The sequence below is a fragment of the Patella vulgata genome, chromosome 3 (assembly GCF_932274485.2).
Source record: "Patella vulgata chromosome 3, xgPatVulg1.2, whole genome shotgun sequence".
NCBI classification, from domain to species: Eukaryota; Metazoa; Mollusca; class Gastropoda; family Patellidae; genus Patella; species Patella vulgata.
The window spans coordinates 71,238,899-71,266,252 of record NC_065881.2 but is presented as its reverse complement, the minus strand read 5'-3'; the positions used below and the strand labels follow the sequence as shown (position 1 = coordinate 71,266,252).

The window sequence follows — 27,354 nt, the reverse complement described above, 5'->3', positions numbered from 1 at the left end:
TTTTTGTGGGATTGAATGGCAACATTGACTTTGGTAAGAGAGGCGTTGCCTGCATTTTGCCACTGTCATGGAGAAATTCCCCACATAGAACACTGTATGGCGTAGCCTGTCTTCAATAGCACGGGCGGTGCAGAAATTAGGGATGTTAAATGGACTCAGACTAGTAATTATTTGCCCATTGACTTAATGTTAAATGGCTGTAACATCACAGGCTGTAGCTTTTTGCTCAACATTCCGTTGGTTCCAATCTTTATAGGCACAATGGGGACCACATTTGGCAATCTCCTCATCATAAACTTGCAGGGGGTTGACCGTTTAGATTTTTTGCTACGGGGATTTGAAGTTGACTGGGATGAAAATCTCACTTCCGATACAATGATTGCTCCGCAGAAAGACTATAAAATTGCAAATTTGATCCCTTTTCTCCTATTCTAGACCAAAAAGTCAACCCAAAAATGCAGGAAGAGGGGAGAAAAAAATTAAGGGAAAAATTGTCTATTTATAACTCGCACTACATTCGTAAAATAAGGGGAAATAATTACTAGTCTTAGTTCTATATACCTCACATGTTCTTGCTGTTTGAACAAATCTGTTATTATCTAATAAACAAACATATATGTAATGCCCTGGCCAAAGAGTATGAAAATCCATGCATTTTCAGATGAGCAGTGCAGCATTCTGCAAACACTATTATACATCAGAAAACTGTGGAATTTCAGACAGAAATTTAAAAGCACATGAATTTTGAATTCCACAGAACATTTTTATTTTTGAACATAAATGCATTCTGTAAAAAGATGAGATGAATTCAATATAAATCAAACACGAAAATACTTTAAAACAGTAATCATGATGCAATATTAGACTTTTTAACACTTTCATCGAAAACCACACAGTTACATGCCGAGGTCAGAGGAAAGGCCTGTGCAATACCAAATTTGCAGCCAGTTAGTGAGCAGAAGTGGGGATCAGGTTGAATGTATTGGTAAAGTGTATGAAATGCACATTTATCTCACCTGTTTTGCTTCTTTTTTTTAATACTTGTGTTCAGCTTTCTATCATTTCACTCTATATGAAACATTTCTCTGGCACCTGAAATGATAGAAAGCAGGGGATAAATATGCAATAATAATTACTAGTCTTAGTCCAAATGCCATTTTCATTTCAAGTGGCTTAATGGAAGTGGTTTCCCTTTAATCACAGAGAATTTACTTATTTATTTACATATATAAATCAGAATAATTTTTTATTGGTTTGATTTTAAAGCACTATGGGAAAGTTCATGGGGAGAAAAAGTACTTGTGTGGAACATGTCAAAAAGGGTTTGCCTTTGATAGAGATTTGAAACGTCATGGAGAGACATGTGGTGTTACTTTTAAATGTGTTACATGTGGATGTCCTTTTACCAGTCCAGAAGCAGTCTTACCACATTGTAAAAGAAAGCAACATCAGGCACCGGATTCAGCCAGATCTTCTAAACGTGGATTAAAGAAATTAGAAAAAGACAAAAAGTAAGATTCTGTTGATTTAATAATAACTTTAAATATAAGATATAAGTGTCTATCTCAACGCGGGGCGGGGGGGGGGGGGCGGGGTGGGGGTGGATGAATGGTTAGCACGCGTGCGCTGTATCATACGGTCTGTCATTGAGTCAACTGGCGGGGTTTCGATTCCCTGGTTGTACGTGACAAGGAGTAGGGTCGCCTGTCCAACCTCTTGGGTTTTCTCCGGGTCCTCCGGTTTCCTCCCACTGCTAAAGACCCCTACGCGTAAGCGAATTATTGAAATAAAAAAATTAAACCATATGTTAGTTCCGAAATGACCTAGTTTGTGTGGAGTGGACGTTAAACCCCATCTCTCTCTCTCTCTCTCTCTCTCTCTCTAAACGCATTTTACAGCGTGGTCCCCATGTCAGTGATGCAGGACGGAGGGCCTGGCAAGGACAGCTGTCTGGTCGTTTGGATGGGACGGAAAAACTGAGGTCCCGTGTACACATTGGCGTGCACGTAAAAGATCCCTTGGCAGTTGGAATATATTATAAGAGTAGGTTATAGCGCCACTGTCCGGGCAATATTTCCCTCATAGCTCACTATATGGCATATGCCGTGTTCATTAGCTCAGTCGGAGCAGAACAGTAAGACGTTAAACCGAATTTCATTTCATTTCATTTTCTGAATTAACGCATGAGCATGCTGAAAAGTTGGTTAGGGGCAAATACTATACAGATTTTGTTGGAAGTACCAATACAATAAATATATGGTTTATTTTATCAACCATTTCCATTTGTATTCCTATGAGTTGTTGTGTAGGTAAGGGCTCCTGTGCACTGCTTTACCTGTGGGCCTATAATTCTGTTAAGATGGCTAACACTGAAAATGTATCTGGTTATTTGGATGGTATGGAAACAAAGATACACGAAGAAATCCTGTTCACTTATCAAAATTGTCCCACAACTATAGAAAATAAATATCTTCATGTTAGCTTCAAAATAATGCATCACTTGTGTTAATGATTCCATTCCTGTATTTTGATGACAAACCTTAGCAATATACCTTGCTCCTTGATGCTTAGAGTATTGATGGAATTTATATTTTAAAATGTGATGTGATATAAAGTTAAAAATCTTTATTTTTTAAGTAAGTGTTCAGGGAATTGTTTGGGCGAGTGGTCTAACTCAGCATACCACTGCACTCCCCTCGCGTGTACATGAGTAGGTTTGCCATCTAACCTTACCGAGGATGAATTGTTGGATTTCTTGATGACAAACATGGAGACGCAAACAACCGAAGATTGTCTGTTTCCTGGATTTGGTTTATCGGATATTGAGACCCAAACGTCACCTGCTCCCGGAATTGGTGGACCAACTGTGTGGGATATAACCATGCTCAAATTGAGAGAGGCATTTGAATGTGTTCAACTAGTACAAGTCCGGATACATCATTTCTTTTAGATTCCCTGGTGACAACAGAAACACAAACTAACCCCCAGTCATATAATGATCCGGATTTCACCGTTTTAACTGACATGGAAACTCAAACGACTTTTAATACTCTTGACTTTTATACCAACTTGACTGATTCTCATACCCAGACCTCATTTTATTAGACACTTAAAGCATAAGTCCTATTTGGAAGAACAAGAACTAGAGGCGAATACTGGTGTCGGATTTAGCTGTTCCGCTTACTAGGCCCTTCCAATGCATTTACCACCCACGACTAGTTGAAGATGAAAGTGCGTTTTAAACACAATTAAGCTAGGTCGATGATGATGGCGGGCGTTAAAGATTACAGTGCTTATAAGAAAGACATAATTATTATATACCTTGGTCAGAGGGCCCCTTTGCCTCATCCTGCCAAGCGTATACGTAAATCGGCCGGCACTGATGAATACATTATTTTATAACTAGAATTCTAGATGTGAGAGCTAAATTATTTTGTGTCATGCAAGTTGTTTGTGTGGACAGATTAGTTTGTCAAAATATTTAGGGTGGGATGGGGGCAAAATTGTCACTGTTCAGCTCAAAGCTTGATTGCCGCTATGACTTTACTTTGTGATATAAACCTATGTAGTTGATGTATACTTATGAATTGTTTATTATGTTCATGTAATATCGATATTAAATTATTAGAAAACTGTCATTTTATTTTATAACAAAAGTCCCATTCTAAATATATGGTGGATATCATGAATAGGCAAGTGAGCAATTTACATAATCATCTCAAGAGAAGAATTTGGGGTATGGGGGTGAATTGAAGTGCAAGGGGATTGTTGGTGGAGAACGTAAGAAGGGGTGTAAATTACCCGTTTGGACAAAAACATAGCCCCCCCCCCATATACTCTTCCAAAAAAGTAGGGGATATTCAGAAACAATACAAAACTGCAGAAATGCACTGCTGTTTTTATTAGAGGTAACCAGTGTATGTTAATAAGAGGCCAATTGCCTACACATGAACATAAACAGTTCATATGGGCGGCTTATCTGACGGCCCCATTTCACTCGCAAAGAGATACACTGTCTATCGTGGCATGCTCCTAATTAACCGCCCAATCACGATTTGGGGCAATCTGACCCACTCCTCTTGCAGTGCCACGGCCAATTCTTGCAGTGTTGTCGGTTGACGGTGACGTCGACGAACACGTCTCCCGATCAAATTAAACGTAACACACTAAAGCAAAGATATGCTAAACAGTAAATCTTATGCAAGAACCGATAGGAAAGCAAACATGGATAGGATAAACCAGCAAGCGTCAGTTTTCATCAACCCTTCCTTGAAGTGTCAAATTTGACAATGAACCCCTCCCACGTGTATGGCGCTATTGCGTGGCGCACATGCAGCTCAGTGATTCTGTTGGGGCGATAAGTTCTTCATTCGTGAACATACTCTCAAAGCACATCAAGTGTCCATGACTATTTTATAATACCACAACCTGCATAGTTAATTGCATTTCAATATCCCCTACTTTTTTTTGAAGGGTATATATTAGTAAATTCTATTCAACTACAGGCAATACTGCCTTTTTTTCACTTTTGCACCGATAGGCGCAATGTGTTACTGGATATAGCCTTTTCATTTTTATACACCCACATTGAATTGTGGTTGTGTCGAGTGGACTTTAAACCCATTTCTCTCCCTGTCTTGTAATTTGAATAATTAAATAAAAACAACGTTTAACATGAAGGCTTGAAACTTTTTATCTCTGAAAATAAATGAAGGAGGCCATCTTATTGGTGAGTCACCTACACCATGGTCACATTGTTTATCCACATTTGAGCAGCGCTTATATCTGTTACAAGAAATCGGTCTCCGGGTGAACACGCGTCGAATGATGGTCTGTTGATGAGACCCTCCAATGCCCATCCGCCCTCTCCGTTCTTACAGACAACCATACCACCATTATCACTCTAAAAAAATATATGCAAGAATATTTTAAACATGAAACTGGGGCGATATAACTATACAATATCATACCGTGGACTGGTCTTACGAGCGTTTGATAATGACGTGTGGCATGAGACTGCTGATTAAAAATTAGCTATATTTTCTCATATAAGCAGCATATTACTGGATATATAATGGGCCGACCTCTAGCAGGCGAATGATGACCGGACCGGTTTTAAGATCCACGGTCCTCTGTTGAATCTGACCTACGTAATGCAATGAAGGAATTACATCGTCAATTTTGAATTATGGGCGACCCACGCAACCCCCACCCAAACCAACCAACCACAAACTATATCAGACGTAACTAAACTGCTTCTGCGCCGCCCTATCAGACATCCATCAAACAAATTAATGTAAGCCTCTTACCATGCAAGTACTGCCATTTATTGCACTATCTTTGAATATTGCGAATGTTGTTAGCGGTTTGATAATCAGAGTATCCGAATCATCACAAAGCTTATTAACAAGATTCCATATTTCCGGTTTTATCAACTCAACTTCAGCGGTTAACAACTTGGTAGTTAATTCTGAAAACAAAAGAATTAATATACATGTATAACCCCACACCAACACTTTACTCCATTCAATTAATATAAACCTATATTATTATCGCCCTTTCTGAACTCTCTTGTGACTGAAGTTATAATTCAATACCTTTCTTTAAACTGATTATTATCCCGCGCCGAACGAAGTTAGGGAGGGATATTGAAATGGGGTCCGTCCGTCCGTCACGATTTCGTTTCCGGAGCATATCTCATAAACCGTTCAAGATATCTCTCTGAAACTTTGTACACACATCAACCTATTACAGTAGTTGTGCCTTTTGCTATATAGGAATTTCTGGGATTTATATTTTTTGTGTTTCCATGGAAACAAATTTGACTTAGTTTTTGGTGTACAATTTTGTTTCCGGAACATATCTCCTAAACCGTTCAAGATATCTTTCTGAAACTTTGTACACACATCAACCTACTACAGTAATTGTGTCTTTTGCTATTTATACATTTCTGGGATTTATATTTTTTGTGTTTCCATGGAAAGAAATATGACTTAGTTTTTGGTGTATAATTTTGTTTCCGAAGCATATCTCATAAACCGTTCAAGATATCTTTTTGAAACTTTGTACAGGCATCAACCCAATTACAGTAGTTGTGCCTTTTGCTATTTAGACATCTCTGGGATTTATATATTTTGTGTTTCCATGGAAACAAATTTTGTTTCCGGAGCATATCTCATACATCGTTGAAGATATCTTCTTGGCACCTGTACAAACATCAGTCTGTGATAGTTGTGCGTTTTGCTATTTAGGATTTTCTGGGATTTATATTTTTCGTGTTTCCATGCAAACAAATTTGACTTAGTTTTTGGTGTTCTAATTTGTTTACAGAGCATATCTCATTGTGCCTTTTGCTAAATTGGAATTTTGGGGATTTAATCAGTTTTGTGTTTCCATGGAAACAAATTTGACTTAGTTTTTATGCACAATTTTGTTTCCGGAGCATTTCTCATAAATCGTTCAAAATATCTTTTTGAAACTTTGAACACACATCATCCTATTACAGTAGTTGTGCCTTTTGCTAATTAAAAATTTGTCGGATTTAATAATTTTTGCGTTGCCATGGAAAATAATTCTCTGTTGAATGATTTTTACTACACAATTGAATTATTTTTTGGTATATAATTATTATTCTAGAGCATATCTCAGAGACTGTTCAAGATACCTTTATAACACTTTTACATTTATCAACCTATTATTTTATTTTTTGATGACCTCCCTTCTGTCCCGATTTCATTTCTAGAGCATATTTCATTATCTGTTCAGAGAAATCTTTTTAAAACTTTATACAAACATCAAACTATTAAAGTATTTTATTTTAGGATGTATAAGCTTAGTGTTTTTAAACATACAGCAGCTGATTGGGGTAGGCAAAGGTTGTTGTGCCGAGCTACTATGATCAGAGAGAGAGAGAGAAATGGGGTTTAACGTCCACCTTGTTCACACCTTGCATTAATTGCTTACATTTATATGGACACAAAAACCTGACACAGCCAAAATATATTGTGACAAAGTCCAGTATATAACTTTTCTCGCTTTTGCCATCTTTTTTTTATCCTATATATTATTAACATCACTGAGTCGAAGATGTAAAACACACTTGAAGGTCTATAAACAATATCAGTTGGCCATAAAGCCGGACACTTACCAGCTCCCAAACCTTCAGAGTAAGTGCCCCATCCAGCTATAACGCAATCCTTCGTATTCCAACTTAACTCGTCCGATTTACAAGCTTTACGAATACATCTTCCAAACTCCAGTGGTGATATCAATTTCAAAATAGCTAAATTATTGGCTGAAAAATAAAACAATGGCTTTTACATTGAAAGAACATCACCTTCAGGCTTAGCTGTCGGTAGAAATCAGTTGTGCAGATAACATAAAAAGGGGCTTTGACGTCTGCTTCCAATCGGACGGCAAAATGAAATTAGTAAAGAATTTAGACGGCAAAGGAAAGGGTGGTTACGGCGAAATTTTATCTTCTTTACATTACATTATATGAATATAAATTCGTGTAAGGATGGCTAAAGTGGAAAATAAAGTAATAAAAAAATGTATATCTTATTACCTTCCGTTTCGTCCGTTTCAGAAGCAAGGTCCCCAGAAGTAAAGGTCGAGGCGTCAGTCTTAAAATATTCTGGATGAATAGTGACTTTAGATACTCCCTTCCCGACTTCATTTGGTGTAAATGCATCTCCAACTTTAGTAAAATCGGCTGACTGTGTGTCGTATTCTCCAGCAATCACCAATATATTATCTTCAGCCGGTCCACTGGCAAAGGCAGTAGCTCTGTCAAGTAAAGAAATCACAATTTGTGATTTTAGGACTATCTAATCCCTTTAAAACTACTATATTGCCAAAGTTGGATCTATTATAGGGATATCAGTCCAAAATGACCCATTTCAGTTCTGTATTTAAAAAGAGATGACCAATTGACAATTACACCAAGTCAGTGCCGGACAGGTCCGTGACAGGTGGGCCTAAGCCTATAAAGAAAAAAGAGAAAGAAAAAAAGAAAAGATAAAGAAAGGAGAGGGGGAGGAAAGAAAAGAAAGAAGGAATGAGAGGACAGGACACAGGACAGGAGAAAGAAAAGATGGTAAAAAAACGACTAGGAAAAAAAATGAATGACAAACAACTTGTCACAACATTATAAAATTATAGTTGACTAGTGCCATCAACCTAAAAGACCCGAAGAATACTTTGGCTATCCTTGAAGCTAAAGAAATAATTTGTTACTTCTTTAGAGAACAATTATCAGTTATCATCACAGAAGTAAACAAATATCATCATAAGCTCGTGAGGTTCATGAGCTTATAATGATATTCGTTTACTTCTGTGAGTTCGAAGATTCTCGATATATTCTGTGATGTGCGTCAAATACGTGTACTGTATGTATGTTATAATTTGCATTAATTTCATCACGGAGAATAAAAGTTTTTTGTTTTTGACACTGAAGAGAATTCTCAAATTCATCTAATGATAGTTCTCTTAGGTCATTCTGTTATCTAATTGTACCAGGAAATCAAAAATTTGCCTTCTTCTACTTTGGTCTGAAATGCTTGGAAAATGGGTTAGCGGTTGTCAATTTTCAAAATTTTCATGGGGGAGACCCCCCCCCCAGACCCCACTCGGACGCTCGAGGGACGCGACCTTCGGCGCATACTAGACTAGTAGTTTGGGCCTTGGTCAATGACCTGACAGGTGGGCCTTTGGACCACCAGTCCGGCTCTACACCAAGTCGAGTACTGATTTCAAAATGTTCACTGTGTCTTAAGACCGCTCATTTGCAAATTAAGATAATATTGAGTGAGGGGTTTAGCCAGTGATATGGAATTCTAATTTTCTATAAATAACGGCCACCTACTATAGACTTTTGAATGAATGAAATGGGTTTTAAGGTCCTAATTCTCTGCTCCAACTGGGATAATCAAGACGGACATACGCCATGTCGCGTGCTACGGGGGCGTGGTTCCGGTGTGGTTTCTCCTTATCAGTGGTGCGGGACACGGATCCCGTGTACGCATTCCCGTATAGGTAAAAGAATCCTTCACAGTTGGAATTCGATATAAGAGTAGACCATAATGCCGTTATTCGAGAAAAATGTCCTGCATAGCACACTGCATGACGTATTCCCGTTTTCATTAGCCCTGTCGGAGCAGAACAGTAAGACGTTAAACCCCATTTCATTTCATTTCTTTAAAAATTGCCGCGATTCAAAAAACCTCTTGAAATATTCACTGAAACAACCACCAAAACTAAAATAGTTATTAACTTACAAGATGACACAAGCAGCGGTTGTAACAACATGGTTTTCATCAATTATGACACCATTACAGAAGGGGACGCTGTTAGAACTTGAAGGATCGAGTTCAACATCTTCACCGGATCTTCCTCGAATGGATACTTGCCACGGCCAGTCACACTTTTTGCTTGGGGAGCCACCCAAAATCCTAAAAGTAACATCTTCTGGCTGTACTCCACACTGTTGTTCAACAGGGGGAGCTGGTTCTGGGGTTGTAGTTGTTGGCACGGTGGTACTAGTAGATGTGGGAACAGTGGTAGGAGCAACAGTTGTTGTTGGCACGGCGGTACTAGTAGATGTGGGAACAGTGGTAGGAGCAACAGTTGTTGTCGTTGTTGTTGTTGTTTGTTCTGAAAATATATTCAAATATGGATACAAGCAAAAACAAGCAAATCTTTTGTTGATGTTATTGTAAATAGTATAAGCACGATGTATAAGCTTCATTTTATAAAATTATAGATTTTAAACAAGTTGCCACAAAGCACAGATTAAAGTTTATTTTCCTTATTTTTCTTGGGAGCCGCGATGGTTCATGGAGTAAAACGCTGGCTCCTGGTGTTGGCCTAGAAATTTCCTCAGGATTTTCCGGCGTGGTTTCCCCATGTCAAGGTTGCAGAACGGGGGAACAGTGTTTAGTCATTCAGATGGGACGAGAAGCCAAGGTCCCGTGTATCCGTAAAAGAACTCTTGATATTTGGAATTCGAAACAAGAGTATGCCATGCCATATAAAGCCGCTGTCCGAGCAAATTTTCCTCATAGCACAGTGTGGTGTATGTCCGTCTTCGTGAGCTCATCCCACCCGAACCTGCGTACCAATTAACCAACGTCTTAATAAGAGTATGCCATATAAAGCTGCTGTCCGGGCAAATTTCCCTCATAGCACAGTGTTGCGTATGTCGGTGCAGAAAACTAGGACGCTAAACCCCATTTCTTTTTTCATCTATGCCCCACCCCAACCCAACCTGCGTACCCAATAACCACCCGTCTTGTTTTTCGCTGTTACATGCTATGATTGGAGAACATACTAAACAGTTCATTAGATCGACCTACCTTCTTCAACACAGCATTTGGTTCCAGCACATGCGTAAATTGCCAATGCTTGATACGAAGGGACGCCAAATCCCTCGCATGATGCTAAACACATGGCATTTTTACCAGGGTGTAAGTCCGCACATGCTGTAAACAAAAACAAAATGAACAAGACCAGCAGATTAATTTAAGGTACTTAAGAAATAATGTTCGTAATGTTTAGTAATAATTTTCGTAATGTTTAGTAATAATTTCCTTGGTTGGTATGATTAGTCTTGGCGAAATTTAGGTTTATGTAGCCATCTCATACACAATTTACCAAATCTACACATTTTTACAATTGACCTTAATGTAGGTGTGTTTGGAGATACATCCAGATTTTAAAAAAAACATCTAGTTAAGATATTCTGGAGTTTTTCTATTTAGACATTTCCGGGCAATACACAGGATTTTTAAATATATTCTGTGTACGATTGGTAGCCAGTCCAGCTCCTTTAAAATAATATTATGTGTAATATATGGCAGTTTTTATCTGATCATCTGACAATCCTTGTAATGGTTTGCACATTTGGAAGATGGTTTGTTACAAATATTTGTACAATATTTGCAGTAGCCGCCGCAATATTATGTTATTGCACTCAATATTACATTTATATAATACATATAAATGTTAAATCTGACTTATCATATTTTTTCACTATAAAATATTATAATTGAGCATAGAGCATAAAAATAATTTGGTGATTTTAAGATATTTGAAAATGAGTAAGGATGATGATTTCTACATCAATTGGAAGAGAACTACGTGCTCTTCATTTTAAGAGAATAATTTTTTGGTTATTTTTGACTTATCACAATTAAAATGGAAAACATATACAGAAGTTCCGATTTAAAGATGCAAATCACGGTAGGTATTCTTGCAATTAGTGGTATAGCAAATTTGACACTGAGCAACATTTGACAGATATTATAAAAGCTAAATTTCTAACAGGACTATCAGTCAAAAAATGGTAACACCCCTAGTCAAAGATACATTGTCTCAGGTACCGGGCAAACCCCCTCCTGCAAAACCTCCTGGATCCGCCCCTTCAAAAAGTGTTTATTAAGTAGTGAGAAATTTGGTATTTTCCGACAAAATGCATCAGATACATCGTTAATTTAACGAAGTGTGCAAATTATCCAGATAGTATTATTCTTAACTATAAATTCTACCACGGCCTGTACATTTACTAATATAAACTCATCTAAAAGATTATAGCTAAAGCAATGATCCTCAACCGTTCTTGTACCACCGCCACGTAGCTTACTCAGTGCTATTGCGGCCGCGAAAAAGGTATCAAAAGTAACACCAAACCAGTTCGGGTTAATAGGATCTACTACTAAAAACTCCGCCAGAGAGTTAAATATAGAAAATTTAAAAAAAAAATGAATTACCAGCAGAAGTCCGCCAGAGAGTTAATTATATAAAAAAATTTTAAAAAATTATAACAGCATAAGTGAAGGAAAGTGTTTCTTGTCATGTATACAAATAGAAAATACAACTAAACGATCCCTTGGAAGTTGGGTTTCTCTATCGTTTGCATTACACATGACGTAGACATGAGAACAAATTAAAGTGTCTACGTAGTGTCGACCAGTACTTAAATTCATATACATTCAATTACCGATTGTGATAGGTTTTTAAAGATTTATGTTAAAATCGAATATTATGGAAAATATTGAGTTAGAGACTTAGCTCCTTTAATCAATGTTAACTGTTTTCATAACGGCAATTATAACCACTGATTAGCTTAACTCGTCAGGTTTTTATTCAGAGGGCACACACGGTAAGCTATATATTCAATTAGAATTATCTGCCCAAAAATTCTTAAAACTTCAAATACTTTTAATTGAGGTAAATCTAATTTAGAGAAAATGTTTCAACGGTTTAGCTGCAAATAATTGGCATGATTAAAAGATTACAATATATGAAATCCATAGAATCAAGCCACACTAAAATATCCCTCTACGTAGACCATCTTCGAAACCGCTGCGATCCTACTTTATCGACAAATCTCTTTGGTATCACAGAATGTCAAATTTTCAGTCAATACTCCATCTACTTTTACGACCAGTTAATTCTTTTCAAATTTGTTAGGTTTGCTCGGTTAGTCATGAGAAAAAATTTAGAGCTGGGCATGAATTTTACACTGAGTAACTGACCCTTTCATCGAAAGCTTGTAAATGCTCATTGTATCGGAGTTTTTTAGATTTTTGTATATTAACCCTGCCTTGTTTATTTGACCGGACATGAGTTGAATCCCGGTTTAATTGTTGTTCTTGTCATGTATACAAATAGAAAATACAACTAAACGATCCCTTGGAAGTTGGGTTTCTCTATCGTTTGCATTACACATGACGTAGACATGAGAACAAATTAAAGTGTCTACGTAGTGTCGACCAGTACTTAAATTCATATACATTCAATTACCGATTGTGATAGGTTTTTAAAGATTTATGTTAAAATCGAATATTATGGAAAATATTGAGTTAGAGACTTAGCTCCTTTAATCAATGTTAACTGTTTTCATAACGGCAATTATAACCACTGATTAGCTTAACTCGTCAGGTTTTTATTCAGAGGGCACACACGGTAAGCTATATATTCAATTAGAATTATCTGCCCAAAAATTCTTAAAACTTCAAATACTTTTAATTGAGGTAAATCTAATTTAGAGAAAATGTTTCAACGGTTTAGCTGCAAATAATTGGCATGATTAAAAGATTACAATATATGAAATCCATAGAATCAAGCCACACTAAAATATCCCTCTACGTAGACCATCTTCGAAACCGCTGCGATCCTACTTTATCGACAAATCTCTTTGGTATCACAGAATGTCAAATTTTCAGTCAATACTCCATCTACTTTTACGACCAGTTAATTCTTTTCAAATTTGTTAGGTTTGCTCGGTTAGTCATGAGAAAAAATTTAGAGCTGGGCATGAATTTTACACTGAGTAACTGACCCTTTCATCGAAAGCTTGTAAATGCTCATTGTATCGGAGTTTTTTAGATTTTTGTATATTAACCCTGCCTTGTTTATTTGACCGGACATGAGTTGAATCCCGGTTTAATTGTTGTTCTTGTCATGTATACAAATAGAAAATACAACTAAACGATCCCTTGGAAGTTGGGTTTCTCTATCGTTTGCATTACACATGACGTAGACATGAGAACAAATTAAAGTGTCTACGTAGTGTCGACCAGTACTTAAATTCATATACATTCAATTACCGATTGTGATAGGTTTTTAAAGATTTATGTTAAAATCGAATATTATGGAAAATATTGAGTTAGAGACTTAGCTCCTTTAATCAATGTTAACTGTTTTCATAACGGCAATTATAACCACTGATTAGCTTAACTCGTCAGGTTTTTATTCAGAGGGCACACACGGTAAGCTATATATTCAATTAGAATTATCTGCCCAAAAATTCTTAAAACTTCAAATACTTTTAATTGAGGTAAATCTAATTTAGAGAAAATGTTTCAACGGTTTAGCTGCAAATAATTGGCATGATTAAAAGATTACAATATATGAAATCCATAGAATCAAGCCACACTAAAATATCCCTCTACGTAGACCATCTTCGAAACCGCTGCGATCCTACTTTATCGACAAATCTCTTTGGTATCACAGAATGTCAAATTTTCAGTCAATACTCCATCTACTTTTACGACCAGTTAATTCTTTTCAAATTTGTTAGGTTTGCTCGGTTAGTCATGAGAAAAAATTTAGAGCTGGGCATGAATTTTACACTGAGTAACTGACCCTTTCATCGAAAGCTTGTAAATGCTCATTGTATCGGAGTTTTTTAGATTTTTGTATATTAACCCTGCCTTGTTTATTTGACCGGACATGAGTTGAATCCCGGTTTAATTGTTGTAAGACTGAGGCACCAAAAATATGCAAGAGCTAAATCTGCCCATTTCTGGTCTTTCTTTAGGCCTGAAATGTTATCTAAATGATTAATTAGACATTAATTAACTTAATCAACGCTCGATGCCATCGCTAGCCTGTGATATTTAGCGGATGGAAATACATTTTGTGATGGATAATCAAAACTTTGTTTTTTATCGTACCGCCTTTAGTAATGATGATCGAGGCTAACTTAAAATTCCAAAGCTAATATTACAATTCATAGTAGAGCAATTTGACTGAAACTGTCAGCATATTCTATATACTTTATCTATTTTTTAAGTATTATAGCGAGAACTGACAAATCTTTATCTAATTTCCATAATGCCCCTTTAATTATGAGGTCATTCACTAATACATGTACCCGGAGTCATGATAGAATCACATTATGAAAAATATAATTTTAACTTTATAAAACTATTTACATATATTATACAATATTGCTACATCATTTCACCAGTTTGCTTATTGGTGTATAGTCGTAGCGTTGAAATCCCGTTCGGTTGTTTTGTTTCATTGTCTTTTTTAAAAAATCAGGATGGGCACCGACACATCCATTCAACACACAAAGAGATAACTACTTCAAAAATATACCTCTGCCCTGAATGGTCGCTATATCCAAAAATTAATATACCATGTGTATTTTGTAATGTGTATCTTCTCCGTTTAACATCTGCCATACACACAAAAACTAAACAAACCTTATTTCATTAAATGGAAGCGGAATAAATACTTCTCAAAATTCGCGATGTATAGTCGATTTAGATTTTTAAATGTCGGTCATCTAGCTTAGTGTATATTCTCAAGCGGGGCTAATTGTCGACATACAGTATAAGTTTAGTATGAAACACATCTACCCGGCTTCAATACCACCAAGATCTGCCTTTGTCATTTGGTTAATAAATGATAACACGTTTCCATAATATCTAGTTCTTAGATAATGTCGAAATATATCACATATTTTTATGGGCACTGAGGGTCGAGGGTAGTTATTCTAATCCCTATCAATAAAATAAACTTCGCGTAAATGGTCGGCTATTGGTTCTTCTATAATAAAATTTCTCGAGAAATTTGGCAATTTTACATCTAAATAAAATTGTCTGCGGTATAAAGTGCATTAGTTCGTGACAGTTACCCGTTAAAATTAACAAAATCTCCATAAAAAAACTAAAAAAACCCACCCAATTTCACAAGAAACTGGTTTTTAATACTTACAAATAGCAGAAGATGTGCCGACACAGAGTGCCAGGATAACTGCTAAAACCTTCATAATGCTAAGTATCACAACTTTACTGATCAACTGATGTGTGTCTGTGCACCCCTTGCCTTTTATACCTTCGGAAACCTGATGGTCCAACAACTCTAAGATTCTAGTTTATAAAGAAAGAGAGCAACGCCTCAACAGTAAATATCCTGGTCAATGCATAAGCCAGAACCTGAGTAAAATCAAGGTACCATGTACCTTTAAAACTGTGTATTGTGTTAATCAAATAGATGGCGGTCATATTGTTGTCAAAGAAAAACACTTTTAATATCAGTCCCCCCAAAAAACGATATCGACATTTCTGTAGATTTGTTCGCTACAATGTGTAATATTTACAGAGGTTTGGCCACTCCCTCGACCTTTCATTATTGTTATCTGCATAACGTGCTACGTTCTTCGTCCAAATAAAATATACAACTGGTTAAGTTAGTGACGTGTTGCAGTTATGGATAATTACTAGACATAAAGGGTTATTTTTATATAAGAATTTATGCATAGGTTTTCGGGTTTCAGAATATAAAGGCTTTATATATACGTCATGTGGAGCGAAGAGAACAGGGGTTGGCGCTAAGAAACTCAGATAGCAACTGGCGAAGTCTAACGGGCCAACTATGGGCCTTGTCGGTGATTCTGTGCGGTCAAAAACCATCAGCGGGTGCATAAAAAGTCCGGCAGCAGTCGACTTCGATAGACTACGACTGGGGAAGAAGCATATAGAAACACCGATTTGTTCCGACACCATATCGGCGCCATACCGACAAGCGATTTTTCTGTCGGGCAAAAAGCCGCCTGTATAGTGGTCCGATAGGCATTCATCAACATGTGGCGAGTGGGCGCTTGCGCGCTTTTTGACGATTTGGACTAATTTCGCGGCCCATTCTAGAGGTCACACTTTTTATCTCCGATCCTGTCAATATTTGCGCATATCGAACCGTAAATTCCTGGTTTATGGCCCCTGATTGTACTTTAAAATTGCGTTTTTAGCTTGTGGTCCCTGTAGAGGTTACAATAATTATCCGTTCGAACCTATCACCGTTACACCATAATGACGGCTGAGAGCGAATTTCGTGAAAATCGGACCGAAACTGCCCGACAAAATAGCCGTTCCTCGTACGCAAATAGTGTAATCGTATGGTATATCAAAGTTGTGGACCCCCCAGAGGTCACAATTTGGATCCGATTTTTACAAAATTTCAAATTTATTATTATTATTATTATTTTGGTGTATTTCTATAGCGCACCTTTCACAAAGTGCTCAGATGCGCTTTACAATTCAATGAAATTATAAAATGCGGATAGACAATATGATAAAAACTAATTGGAATAATAATAATAAAAAAATAATAAATTGGCACACATTAAAAGTATCACAATAATAATAGCGTAAAAGAAATAAAAATTAAGTTATAAAGTCAGTAGTAAAGGTCAATAAAATGCTTTAGTAAATAAAAAAAAGTTTTTAGATTAGATTTAAAAGTCTGAAGTTATTCTTACTGTTAATGGTAATTTATTCCATAGTTTATAAGGAGCTTTAATAGCGAACGACTTTTCACAAAGCGGGGTTGACGGTTGAGTTTATACTGATAGGGGGGTTGGATGGCTGAATGGTTAGCACGTGCGTGCTGTATCATAAAGTCTGTCATTGAGTCAACTGGCGGGGTTTCGAATCCCCGGTTGTACGTGACAAGGAGTAGGGTCGCCTGTCCAACTTCGTGGGTTTTCTCCGGGTCCTCCGGTTTCCTCCCACTGCTAAAGACCCCTACGCGCATGCGAATTATGGAAATAAAATTGAACCATATGTTAGTCCCGAAATGACCTAGTTTGTGTCGAGTGGACGTTAAACTCCATTTCTCTCTCTCTCTCTCTTATACTGATAATAACTGAGATAGGTACACAGGAGCCAAACCATTTTGACATTTGAAGGTTATTAGTAGGATTTTATAGTCAATTCTGTAAGTAATAGGTAGCCAGTGGAGGTTAAATAATATTGGTGTTATATGATTAAATTTTGAAGATCCAGTTATAAGGCGGGCAGCAGAGTTTTGGAGTTTTTGAAGTTTGTCGAGTGATTTTTTGGAACACCAGAAAGCAGTGAGCTGAAATTGTCCGGTCTAGAAATAACTAAAGCTTGAATTGGTGACTTAGTAGCATCTGTTGAAATTTATTTCGTGATTTTACCAATGTTTCTCAGGTGAAAGTAACCTGTTTTACAAATGTTATTTATTTGGCACTCCATATTCATATGTGAATCGAAAATAGCTCCAATGTTTCTAGTGGATTTAGATTGAGATATAGTAGACCCCACTACACGAACTGATAAATCGCCATTCAGTTTAGAAAGATTGAATTTTGAGCCTATTACTAAATATCCAGTTTTGTCATCATTTAATTTAAGGAAATTTTGTGACATCCAAACTTTAATACTGTCAATACACTGTTCAATGTTAATTTGAGATATATTGAGATTGTCAGGATTTGAGGGATTAAACGAAATATATAACTGTGTGTCATCGGCATAGAGGTGATATTCAAGTCCATGTTTTCTAACCAGATTACCAAGAGATGATGTATATAAACTGAACAATAGAAGGAGAGTTATTGTGTTACGAATTCTCGACCAATCAAACTGCTTATAGCTCTGCTTACCCTGAGCAGAACATTTTCAGTATCGAACTTAGTCAAGGTATTGATATAATGAAACTATACAACAAGTGGCGGCGCCAAGGGGGGATTCCTCCTAAATCTGCCCTGGCCTCAGTTTGCTCCCCTCACCCACCCAAATAAATTTAAAAAAATATAATAAAAAAAATATTTGTGATATGTTTCGGTAATCAATACCTTCTGCGGTGATTCAATCCCACATTCTCACTCAGTCATAGCCTGTTGTACAGTCTGGGAGATTTCCTACCTAACCCATCCGGTTGTAAACCTACTATAAACAATAACACGTGAACCACTTGAGAAGTACTTTTTACGATTCTCAAAGTTTGGGGATATAGGTTCAACGCGGCAAGGCTATTTATTCACTTGGATTCGCTCACTCCGTTCGCTACCTCTCTGTTCGGATAAGTTAGTGATTTGGCGACAGACAGTATCTGGTCAGCTCTATTTATCTCGACGACCAGTGTCTGAAATATTGCCAGACTGCATTTCAGGCAATCTATTTCTCAAAATATTGTCGCGAAAATATTCATTCACCTTGATTCACTCACTTCGTTCGTTTGACACTTTCCTCTCTGGCCTGATAAACTAGTGATTTGTCGTCAGACGGTATCTGGTCAGCTCTATTTATCTCAACGATCAGTGCCTGAAATACTGCTAGACTCATTTCGAGAGCTTCATGCTCAGTTGAAAACGAACGTGGATCTATCACTATGCGCTCGGATCCGAGTAATACATTCCTATTTTTAACAGTATGAAAATAAAATTATCAATATATTTTCTAAAACAAAATTCAGGTTCATCGCCCAAAACTGACACGTCTGTGAAATCAGATTCCATCAGCGTTTGGGAGAGCTTCGTGTGTATTGTTAACTTTTCTGAAAGAGACTGACTTACTTTTCTATGCTCCGTGTTCACTGCGAATACTCTGTTTTCAAAGGGTAATATGCACACTTTGGTATTGTCCGTCAATGGCAAATCTGGTTTATACATTTTCGTATCCAAGCTATTTCCGGTTTGCTTTGACCACCCGGTATACTTTTTGAAAACCCGACAAGACCGATTTATAGGACCCAACTGGAAAATGGTAATAAGGCTCCAAAATAAAAAAGTCGGTCTAGTAACCTAGACATAAATTTTATGCCATTTGCAATTCCCGATACGTGTGATGACAGATACTCCGGTAACATATAAAGAGTGGCAATGTTGGGCTGCGTAGGTAGCGTGCAACAAGCTCAAGGGCAGTTAACTCTGTTTGGCTCAATATTTGGTCCAAAAACTACGGTCACTAATTAGTGCGAATTAATTAAGCTCTTAAATAGCATTAGCACAACATTCTTTGCACTTAAGTCATGCATTCAGTTTCTTAGTGTTAAGTATGAAACGTTTTCAAGAAAATTCTAGATGGACATTGAATTTTAACTCCCATTAAATATGGGAGGGTTAAGGGGAGCGCTCACAGGTATATGCAGAGTTTACAAAACTTAAGACTTGACTTTCCAAAATGATCTAGGGGTAAAACATGTGTTGTAGGCCTCAAATCTTTTGGACTAAATATTTTGATTAAATCTCACTGGGCTCCCGGACTATATAGTACATCATAAAAAGCAACATTTTATGTTTATGAAATGTAAATAAGCGACACCTCAACTGTCAATATTCTGATGTGATTTCAAGTGATTTTTACAATGTCTTGACCAAAATGTCCTTTCCAGATTTTATTATAATGGAAAATATAAATGAATCCAATTCACTAAAATAAGCAGTGACCTAAATTGCCGACTTATGATTGGCTAACGTTTCTTGGCTCTGCACCTTTGAATAGGTCCATTAAGGGCCCCATCGTTCCCAGGTTTTTTTTTTATTTGATTAACGTTTAGGTAAATATGTCTGTATCCAATAGGTCTACATTATTTCAATAAATGCATCCAACCGTAGAATAAAATGCAAAGGGGTGACCATAAATCAGTTTAAAGTAATTTTTATAGATACGATAAATATCCCGAGGGCAAATTTAAGCACGCTGTACGTAGATTTATATACCATATTTCCTCTCCAATAAAAATGAGTTTTTCCACAATGCCCTTTTCGTCTTTCTGATTCTGAGACCCCCCCCCCCTCCCGCCACTGTACAACCATACATTATTTTAAGGGGTTGGTTGTGAGCAGGTTGTTGCCGGTATTGAGCGACGGACGCCATGTTAGTTCTGGGGAGTTTGAATGTAAATACCCGAATGTTCACTATGTTATCGCATCGGTCAATGTGTCAAACTATTTTAAAACGTGCAAAAATATTAAATTTTTAAATTTTCTCACCCAAATATTTATTGTTTAATAAAAATAATAATAAAGATCCATGGACCGACTTATCTCCGGGCCCGTCTTTCCACGTGGGGGTTATAGAACAATTTAATTTGACAGGTCAGCGATCTCCACCGCAGTGTCTCTATATATATTTCCTCTAATTCTGAAGATTTCATAATAAATTCATAATAATAAATAATATATAAATAATAAACACATACGATTATAATATATAAGATTATAGATACAAGAGTGTACAAATAAACAAAAATAAGCAATATAAGGAATTGGTCATTATTTAAAAGAAAAAATCTAACCTTCCCTAAAACACCGAATACCAAATCTTAAAATACATTTCTGAACAAGTAGACAAGAATCTGACGTAAGCAGCGTTTTGTTTGGACCAAGGTTGAATATAAAAGACAAAAATTCTAGTTCAATTGCACGTAAAAGGTTTAACAAGTCATTTGCGGGGCTCTATGATTCTAATTTTGTCAAACTAGTCACAGTACAATAATGCATGCACGACAATGCAAGAAAACATCTGACCACATTTCTCACATAGTAGGCTACCTGTCCACCCGATTAGATTTTATTACATACTTCGAGAAGGTATTTGTTGAGTAATAAAACCTTCTAGTAGTTTATCGAGGGCTGGCCGTCCTTACCGCACGGTACAAATAAAACCTTCTAGTAGTTTATCGAGGTTCGGGTGCTTCCGGAGTCCAAAATGGCCGCTTTATATAAATGAGAATTTTGGGGATAACTAACCCGAACCCTAACCCTAACCCTTTTTAAAAGACTGAACTTGGGTCTAATTTAGTTTTTACTTCTCTTAAAAGGATTAGGGTTAGGGTTCGGGTTAGTATTCCCCTAAATACTCATTTGTATAAAGCGGCCATTTTGGTATGAGTTATGGCTTGTTCTGGAATTTGTTGCTTCTAGTGGTGATAATATTTGTACCGTGCGGTAAGGACGGCCAGCCCTCGATAAACTACTAGAAGGTTTTATTACTCAACACATACCTTCTCGAAGTATGTAATAAAATCTAATCCGGTGACCTGTCGACTATAGCTGCTTAAACAGACAATAGAAAGAGCTTTTATGGATATAAGACAAGATATAACAGTCTTTATACTCATACTGGAAGTGGGAACGCCCGAATGAAAATATAAGATGAATGGGAAATTCTCTCTGGGCACATAGTCTTCAACGTACGGAGGGTCTGGGACCGTTGTCAATATTTGACGAAAGTTCGATTGCCCATGCGTAACCGGGAGTTTGTTTTTTTATGTGGTTGATTATCCAGTATGGTCCCAGGCTAGCAATTTTTTGCCCATTAACTTCAATATCAAATGGCTGTTACATCACAGACTGTAGCTTTTTGCCCAACATTCCGTTGGTTCCAATCTTTATAGGCACAATGGGGACCACATTTGGCAATCTCCTCATCATAATTTTGTAGGGGGTTGACCGTTTAGATTGTTTGCTACGGGGATTTGATGTTGACTGGGGTGAAAATCTCCCTTCCGACACAATGATTGGCCACAGATCACTAAATATTTCCCCATTGACGTTAATGTTAATTCTCGTATGTTAGACCAGCTCTAACCTTTTCCCAAAATGTCGTTGGGTAGAACGCTTTCTGCCACAGATGGAGCAGCATGTGGCAAACTCTTGCCAAAAAGCATGTATGAGGTTCACCATGTAAAACTTGAGATACACAACTTGTGTATCTCAAGTTTTTCACAAGCTGGAGGAAGTAGAGACAAGGAGACAAGAAAACATGCTATTTTCGGCCCTACATTTCATCCTAACCAACCTCTCAACTCTTGTCTACTTCCGCCTCAAAATCATGAATATTCACCCAAACCTTGCAGAAAATGTATTTTCAAACCCTTTTCTTCGATTCTACACCAAAAATCAACAAAAATCGCCATGCAAAAAGGGGGAAAAAGGGAAAGGGAGAGAAAGACTAAAATAACTTTCGCACGTGGCGGCGTAGAAATATTTGGTGATCTGTGTCCTATATAGGGGTGAAAAGGCCAAAAGGCCTTTTTTATATGCTTCCCATATGTTCTGGCAACAAACCGGTGGCGGCGTAGAAATATTTGATGATCTGTGTCCGATTGATCTGCAGGAAGACACTTTACACCCCCTATCCTTCCGCTGTAAAATCATCTGTATTACCCAAAACTGCTATGAAATTGCAAATTTGATCCCTATTCTCCAATTCCAGACCAAAAAGTCAACCCAAAAATGCATTAAGAGGGGAGAACAAAATTAAGGGAAAAATTGTCTATTTATAACTCGCACTACATTCGTGAAATAAGGGGAATAATTACTAGTCTTAATCCACACTGATCAGCAGTGAATATTCGCTAAGCCTCTACACTGATGAGGATAACATCAATGCGACTTAATGAGTCTCAAATATTAACTTTTTTCCACCGACAAATTAAATTCTAAAACATTTTTTTTTTTTTGATGTATTAGAAAAATAAATAAAGACGTTTGACGTATTTGTAGGTAACAATTATTTCCTATTTAGTGTAAATGGGCATTAAAATGACTAAAAGGCAGCATTCTGCCCGAAGCAGTAACGTCTTATGTAAACAATGCACGTGCCATTCAGCCAATGACTGACGCCGCGTGCTGTGAAGGCACGTGTTAAAGGCACTCGTCTTTTACAGAGATATTAGAGAAGACTCGTAATTCTCTGTGAAACAGATTGGTCTTAGTCCGTATCTTTGGCCAAGAGTTGCACCCTTTTCCGCAATAAATCCCATAATTCTTGTATTAATATAAACAAACATGTATCTGACGACGGAGATTAATTAAAAACCCCATAGATATGGCCCGTGAAGAGAGAAATTTTACTGTGTTGGATATATTCCATATATGTTAATAAGTCACGTGATATCCTACATTTGCATATGAAAGTTGATGATGTGCTCAAGTTGCTATGTAGAAAGCCTAAGGACGAATGGGATGTGGCAGAGCGCAAATGTAAAATGTAATGAGAGAAATGTAAAATGCAGACACGTCAAAAAAAGTATTTTCCCACAAAACATTTGTCATTTAACACTTAACATTTGACGTTTTACATTTAACTCTTGCCTTAGAGGTATTTTGACTTTATCATTATCGGCATTAGGACTTTTACATATAATCAATGGAAACGACATTGTCGCAGAACATTTAATATTGACAGCGATATCCTTCCATACTAAATTACCATAGCGGATCGGGATGGTCTCGAAGCCTTCTCTTAAGATCATATTATATATACATATATATCCGAAGTTTTTAACATTTTAAAGTACTTTTCGTTCATCTGGGTGTTCTTCAGAAATAATGTTTTTAAAATTGTAAAGATGGTAAAATTTTTATACATTTTTACGTAGTAACACCGTCTATAATTACAATTATCTATATAGTTCCATAATATATAGGTAAGTAACATAAAAAACGTGTCTTCATCTTTTGTAATGGGGTTTAGAAGAAGAAATGTAAATATGCAACACCTCAAGTGTCAATAATTTATCGGCTATACAATGCTAAATACTGTACATTCAAAAAAAAAACCCCAATATACTTCGAAATGAATGGTTGATATTCATTTTAAGTCGGTACTTATATATTGGCATCCAGATTATTATTCATCCTGCCTTTTTGAAATCATTTTCTTTAAAGGGTGTTGGACAACTTTGCGTGTCATAATCTAATTGCTGCAATTATTTGTGTTTTTTATTATGAATACAGTCATACGTAATAACAGAAGCTGTTTAAACAGACTCTCCCAAATGTTCACAAAAAAACCTATTCTTTATCTTTAAAGGGGTTTTGTCGAAGTTGGTTAACTTGGGATATTTCACGATTCATTGCAAGTTCTGCATTACAGTTCAATTTACAATAATAAGCATATCTCCTTAATTCAATATTATCCATAATAATTATTAGAAATTAAAAACACAATAATGATCCATTTCAATCCATATGTATGTCAATATCTTACCGTGAAATAAATGGATCATAATATCCAATATTTAAGACAATGAACATTTTTAAATCACTTCACGACTTACATATATTCTTTGGACATACTGATTTCGTATGTCATTTGTAATGACCACAGAAAAAGATATCATAGAAAACAAGGCGAAAGTAATTAAAAACGACAGAAAAGGTTGTTGAATGGACTACGCAGGCGCAAATAACTGCAAATAACTCTTTCAGTTTTTTAATGAGCATAATTAATTAGAAATTACAATAGAAATGTTTAAAAAACATTCTATATGAATGGATTTATATTACATTAATGTATGCTTTTAGAACCATTTTCGTCTTTCTTAATGTTCCAAAGAATAGAGCTATTCACCCTGTAATATAATACTAGGCCGAAAAGTAATGGCAGAATTGCATTATCAGAAGAAGACCATGACAGGTCTCAAATCAAGTTTGATTGATGAGCAAATTCGCTGTAACAAGCAACTTATATACTTACACATGAAAACAAAATACACTAATTATAACAACCCTTCTTCAGGACCGGAAGACTGCATATTATGAATATCTATAGAGATCGGTATATCCGCCCCACCCCCTCCAGTGCTTTAAGCCAAATATGAAAAAAGATCCATTAAAGACTATAGACAAGGTTTTGGGGGAAATGGAGGTATAACTTCGGAAAAGGGGGATGATAGTCGAAGAAAACTGAATATCGATAGGGTGATTCATCACATGATCATTAAATTTATTCTTCATACGTAGCTCAACCAGCATTACATGTACGAATGTGACAATATAGGTTAAGAGTTATGTTTATCTGGATATTGTATATGTCTCCCAACTTATAATTATTAGAGCCCGTCACTGATTAAGTTAATAAGTATTTCATACAATTATTTTTGGATTAACGCGTGCTCGAGAAATCACAAGGTCTGTCATTGAGTCATGTGGCGTGGTTTCCATTCTCCGCTTAAACCTGACAAGGAGTAGTGTCGCCTGTCCAAACTCGTGGGTTTTCTCCAGGTCACCCTGCTTCCTCCCACTGCTAAGGATCCCTACATGCAAACGAATTATTGAAATAAAATTGAACCAAATATTAGTCCTGAAATGACCTGGTTTGTGTCGAGCCATTACCCCCCCCCCTCTCTCTCTCTCTCTCTCTCTCTCTCTCTCTCATACAATGAACAAGAAAATAGCAACACTTGTATCCGATGTTGGGATATGCGTTTGGGGTGAAGGTAGCGATGCTTATTCTCAGAAATGGAATGTCTTGACGAAATTTATAACAACGATAGAGTTCCTTATTAACCACGATTATTCTCTTAGTCCCATCTATCAAATTTGATAATAATACTAGTGAAGTCTCAGAAACTACTTGAACAATCTGTCCCAGGACATACAACACTTCTTTTCGTGTATTCAAAATTTCTTTTGTACAGTACGAGGCAGAATTCCAATTCAAGCAATTCGTGAAGATGCAGTATGTAAGATTTAGACAATGAGTTGACTGTTCTTGCTATAATAGTTCAAAAATAGATAATGACAAATGAATATATTGAAACTTTGATTCAAATTACTTTATTCTATGCGAAGTTTCGAGAGTTAGAATGTTTGACAAGATCTGGCATAGATTGTTTTAACAACGGGAGTTGACAACCAAAACTAAAATTATCCATTTTATCGTTAAGTTTTTAAATCTTGCAGGTGATCAAATCCAAACTTAAGGACCGTAAAGCTTTCGATTAAACAGATATGCTAGAGCGTATACAATTAACGGACACTTTCTGGCTTTCAGGTATTACTGACAACCAAACTATGGACACCGACGCTAAATTTTGCATTCAAATTTGAAAACCTGTTGTATAGACCTTAAAATGTAATAAACGTTATTTTGTAATATTCTTGTTTTGTTTCTATAGAGTAAGAGTACTTTTGAAATCCTTCTATTTATCCCCTACTTTAGAGGATATTTCTTTTGTTAAAATGGGATCTTTCTAAATGGTGTGAGTCTAAAATACTTAAACAAGCATTATGCAAGAGCTAAACCTGCCTATTGCCGGCCTTTCTTTAGGACTTAAATGTTATATAAACTATTAATTAGACATTTATTAACATGACAAGACCATAATCAGCTCTCGATGCAATCTGAAAGGTCCGAGTTTCAACAGATTGGAATCCGATCTACAGTTGATGATTAACCGTAAAAAATGGATAATCGAGACTTTGTTTATTATCGTAACAATGACAATCAGTGCTCACTCTGGGTTCCAATTTTTTACCGCCAGTTTTTCATTTTAATTTATTAACCATACACTTTTTCCGCCAAAATTTTTTATTACATTTTTAGTTTCAATATAAATACATAAAATTAGAATGTTACAATTTACAAAATTCTTTTCTGCTTGTACCGTCTTCATTAGCCCAGGTTAGGAGCATAACAGTAGGACGTTAAACTCCATTTCATTTCATTTCTGCTTGTAGGGTCATTTTTTGACAGCTTTTTCAGTACACTACAACCTGTTGTGAATTTGTAAAGTTAGCTAATTCACATATTGAAAAAATCATTGTTTTGGTAGCTGCATCATACCTTAACCAAAGATTTGAAAATTTCCATTCATCCCTAAAAGATCTACCTTTTCCAAACGCACTTAAAATTTTATGCTTTTCGAAATTTGTCTCTGTCGCGGACTTTTGAGGTAGGCCTAGACCAATTTTGGAAGTGAACCACTCCAAGAATATAATACCATCAGATGGACGAGAGTATCATCTGTAGTCTTGGAGTATTTTGGTAGTGGCATACTATAATAATCTGACATTCT

General features: G+C 36.5%; 1 protein-coding gene and 1 long non-coding RNA gene across 2 annotated transcripts; one reads left to right on the top strand and one right to left on the bottom strand.

The window, feature by feature from the left end:
• Window positions 1-1,284: 1,284 nt before the first annotated feature.
• On the top strand, window positions 1,285-3,636 carry LOC126815053 (uncharacterized). The gene is made up of 2 exons (XR_007677831.2): window positions 1,285-1,511; window positions 2,638-3,636. It is a non-coding gene; the product is annotated as an uncharacterized LOC126815053 (long non-coding RNA).
• Window positions 3,637-4,677: 1,041 nt separating this feature from the next.
• Window positions 4,678-15,643, bottom strand: LOC126815051 (serine proteinase stubble). The gene is made up of 7 exons (XM_050540582.1): window positions 15,511-15,643; window positions 10,356-10,481; window positions 9,279-9,654; window positions 7,568-7,788; window positions 7,148-7,294; window positions 5,310-5,470; window positions 4,678-4,903 (listed from the first exon to the last, which is right to left on the bottom strand). The coding sequence occupies exons 1-7, from the start codon at window positions 15,563-15,565 to the stop codon at window positions 4,739-4,741; spliced, it is 1,251 nt and encodes a 416-aa protein (XP_050396539.1). The 5' UTR covers window positions 15,566-15,643; the 3' UTR covers window positions 4,678-4,738.
• Between the last annotated feature and the right edge of the window lie 11,711 nt (window positions 15,644-27,354).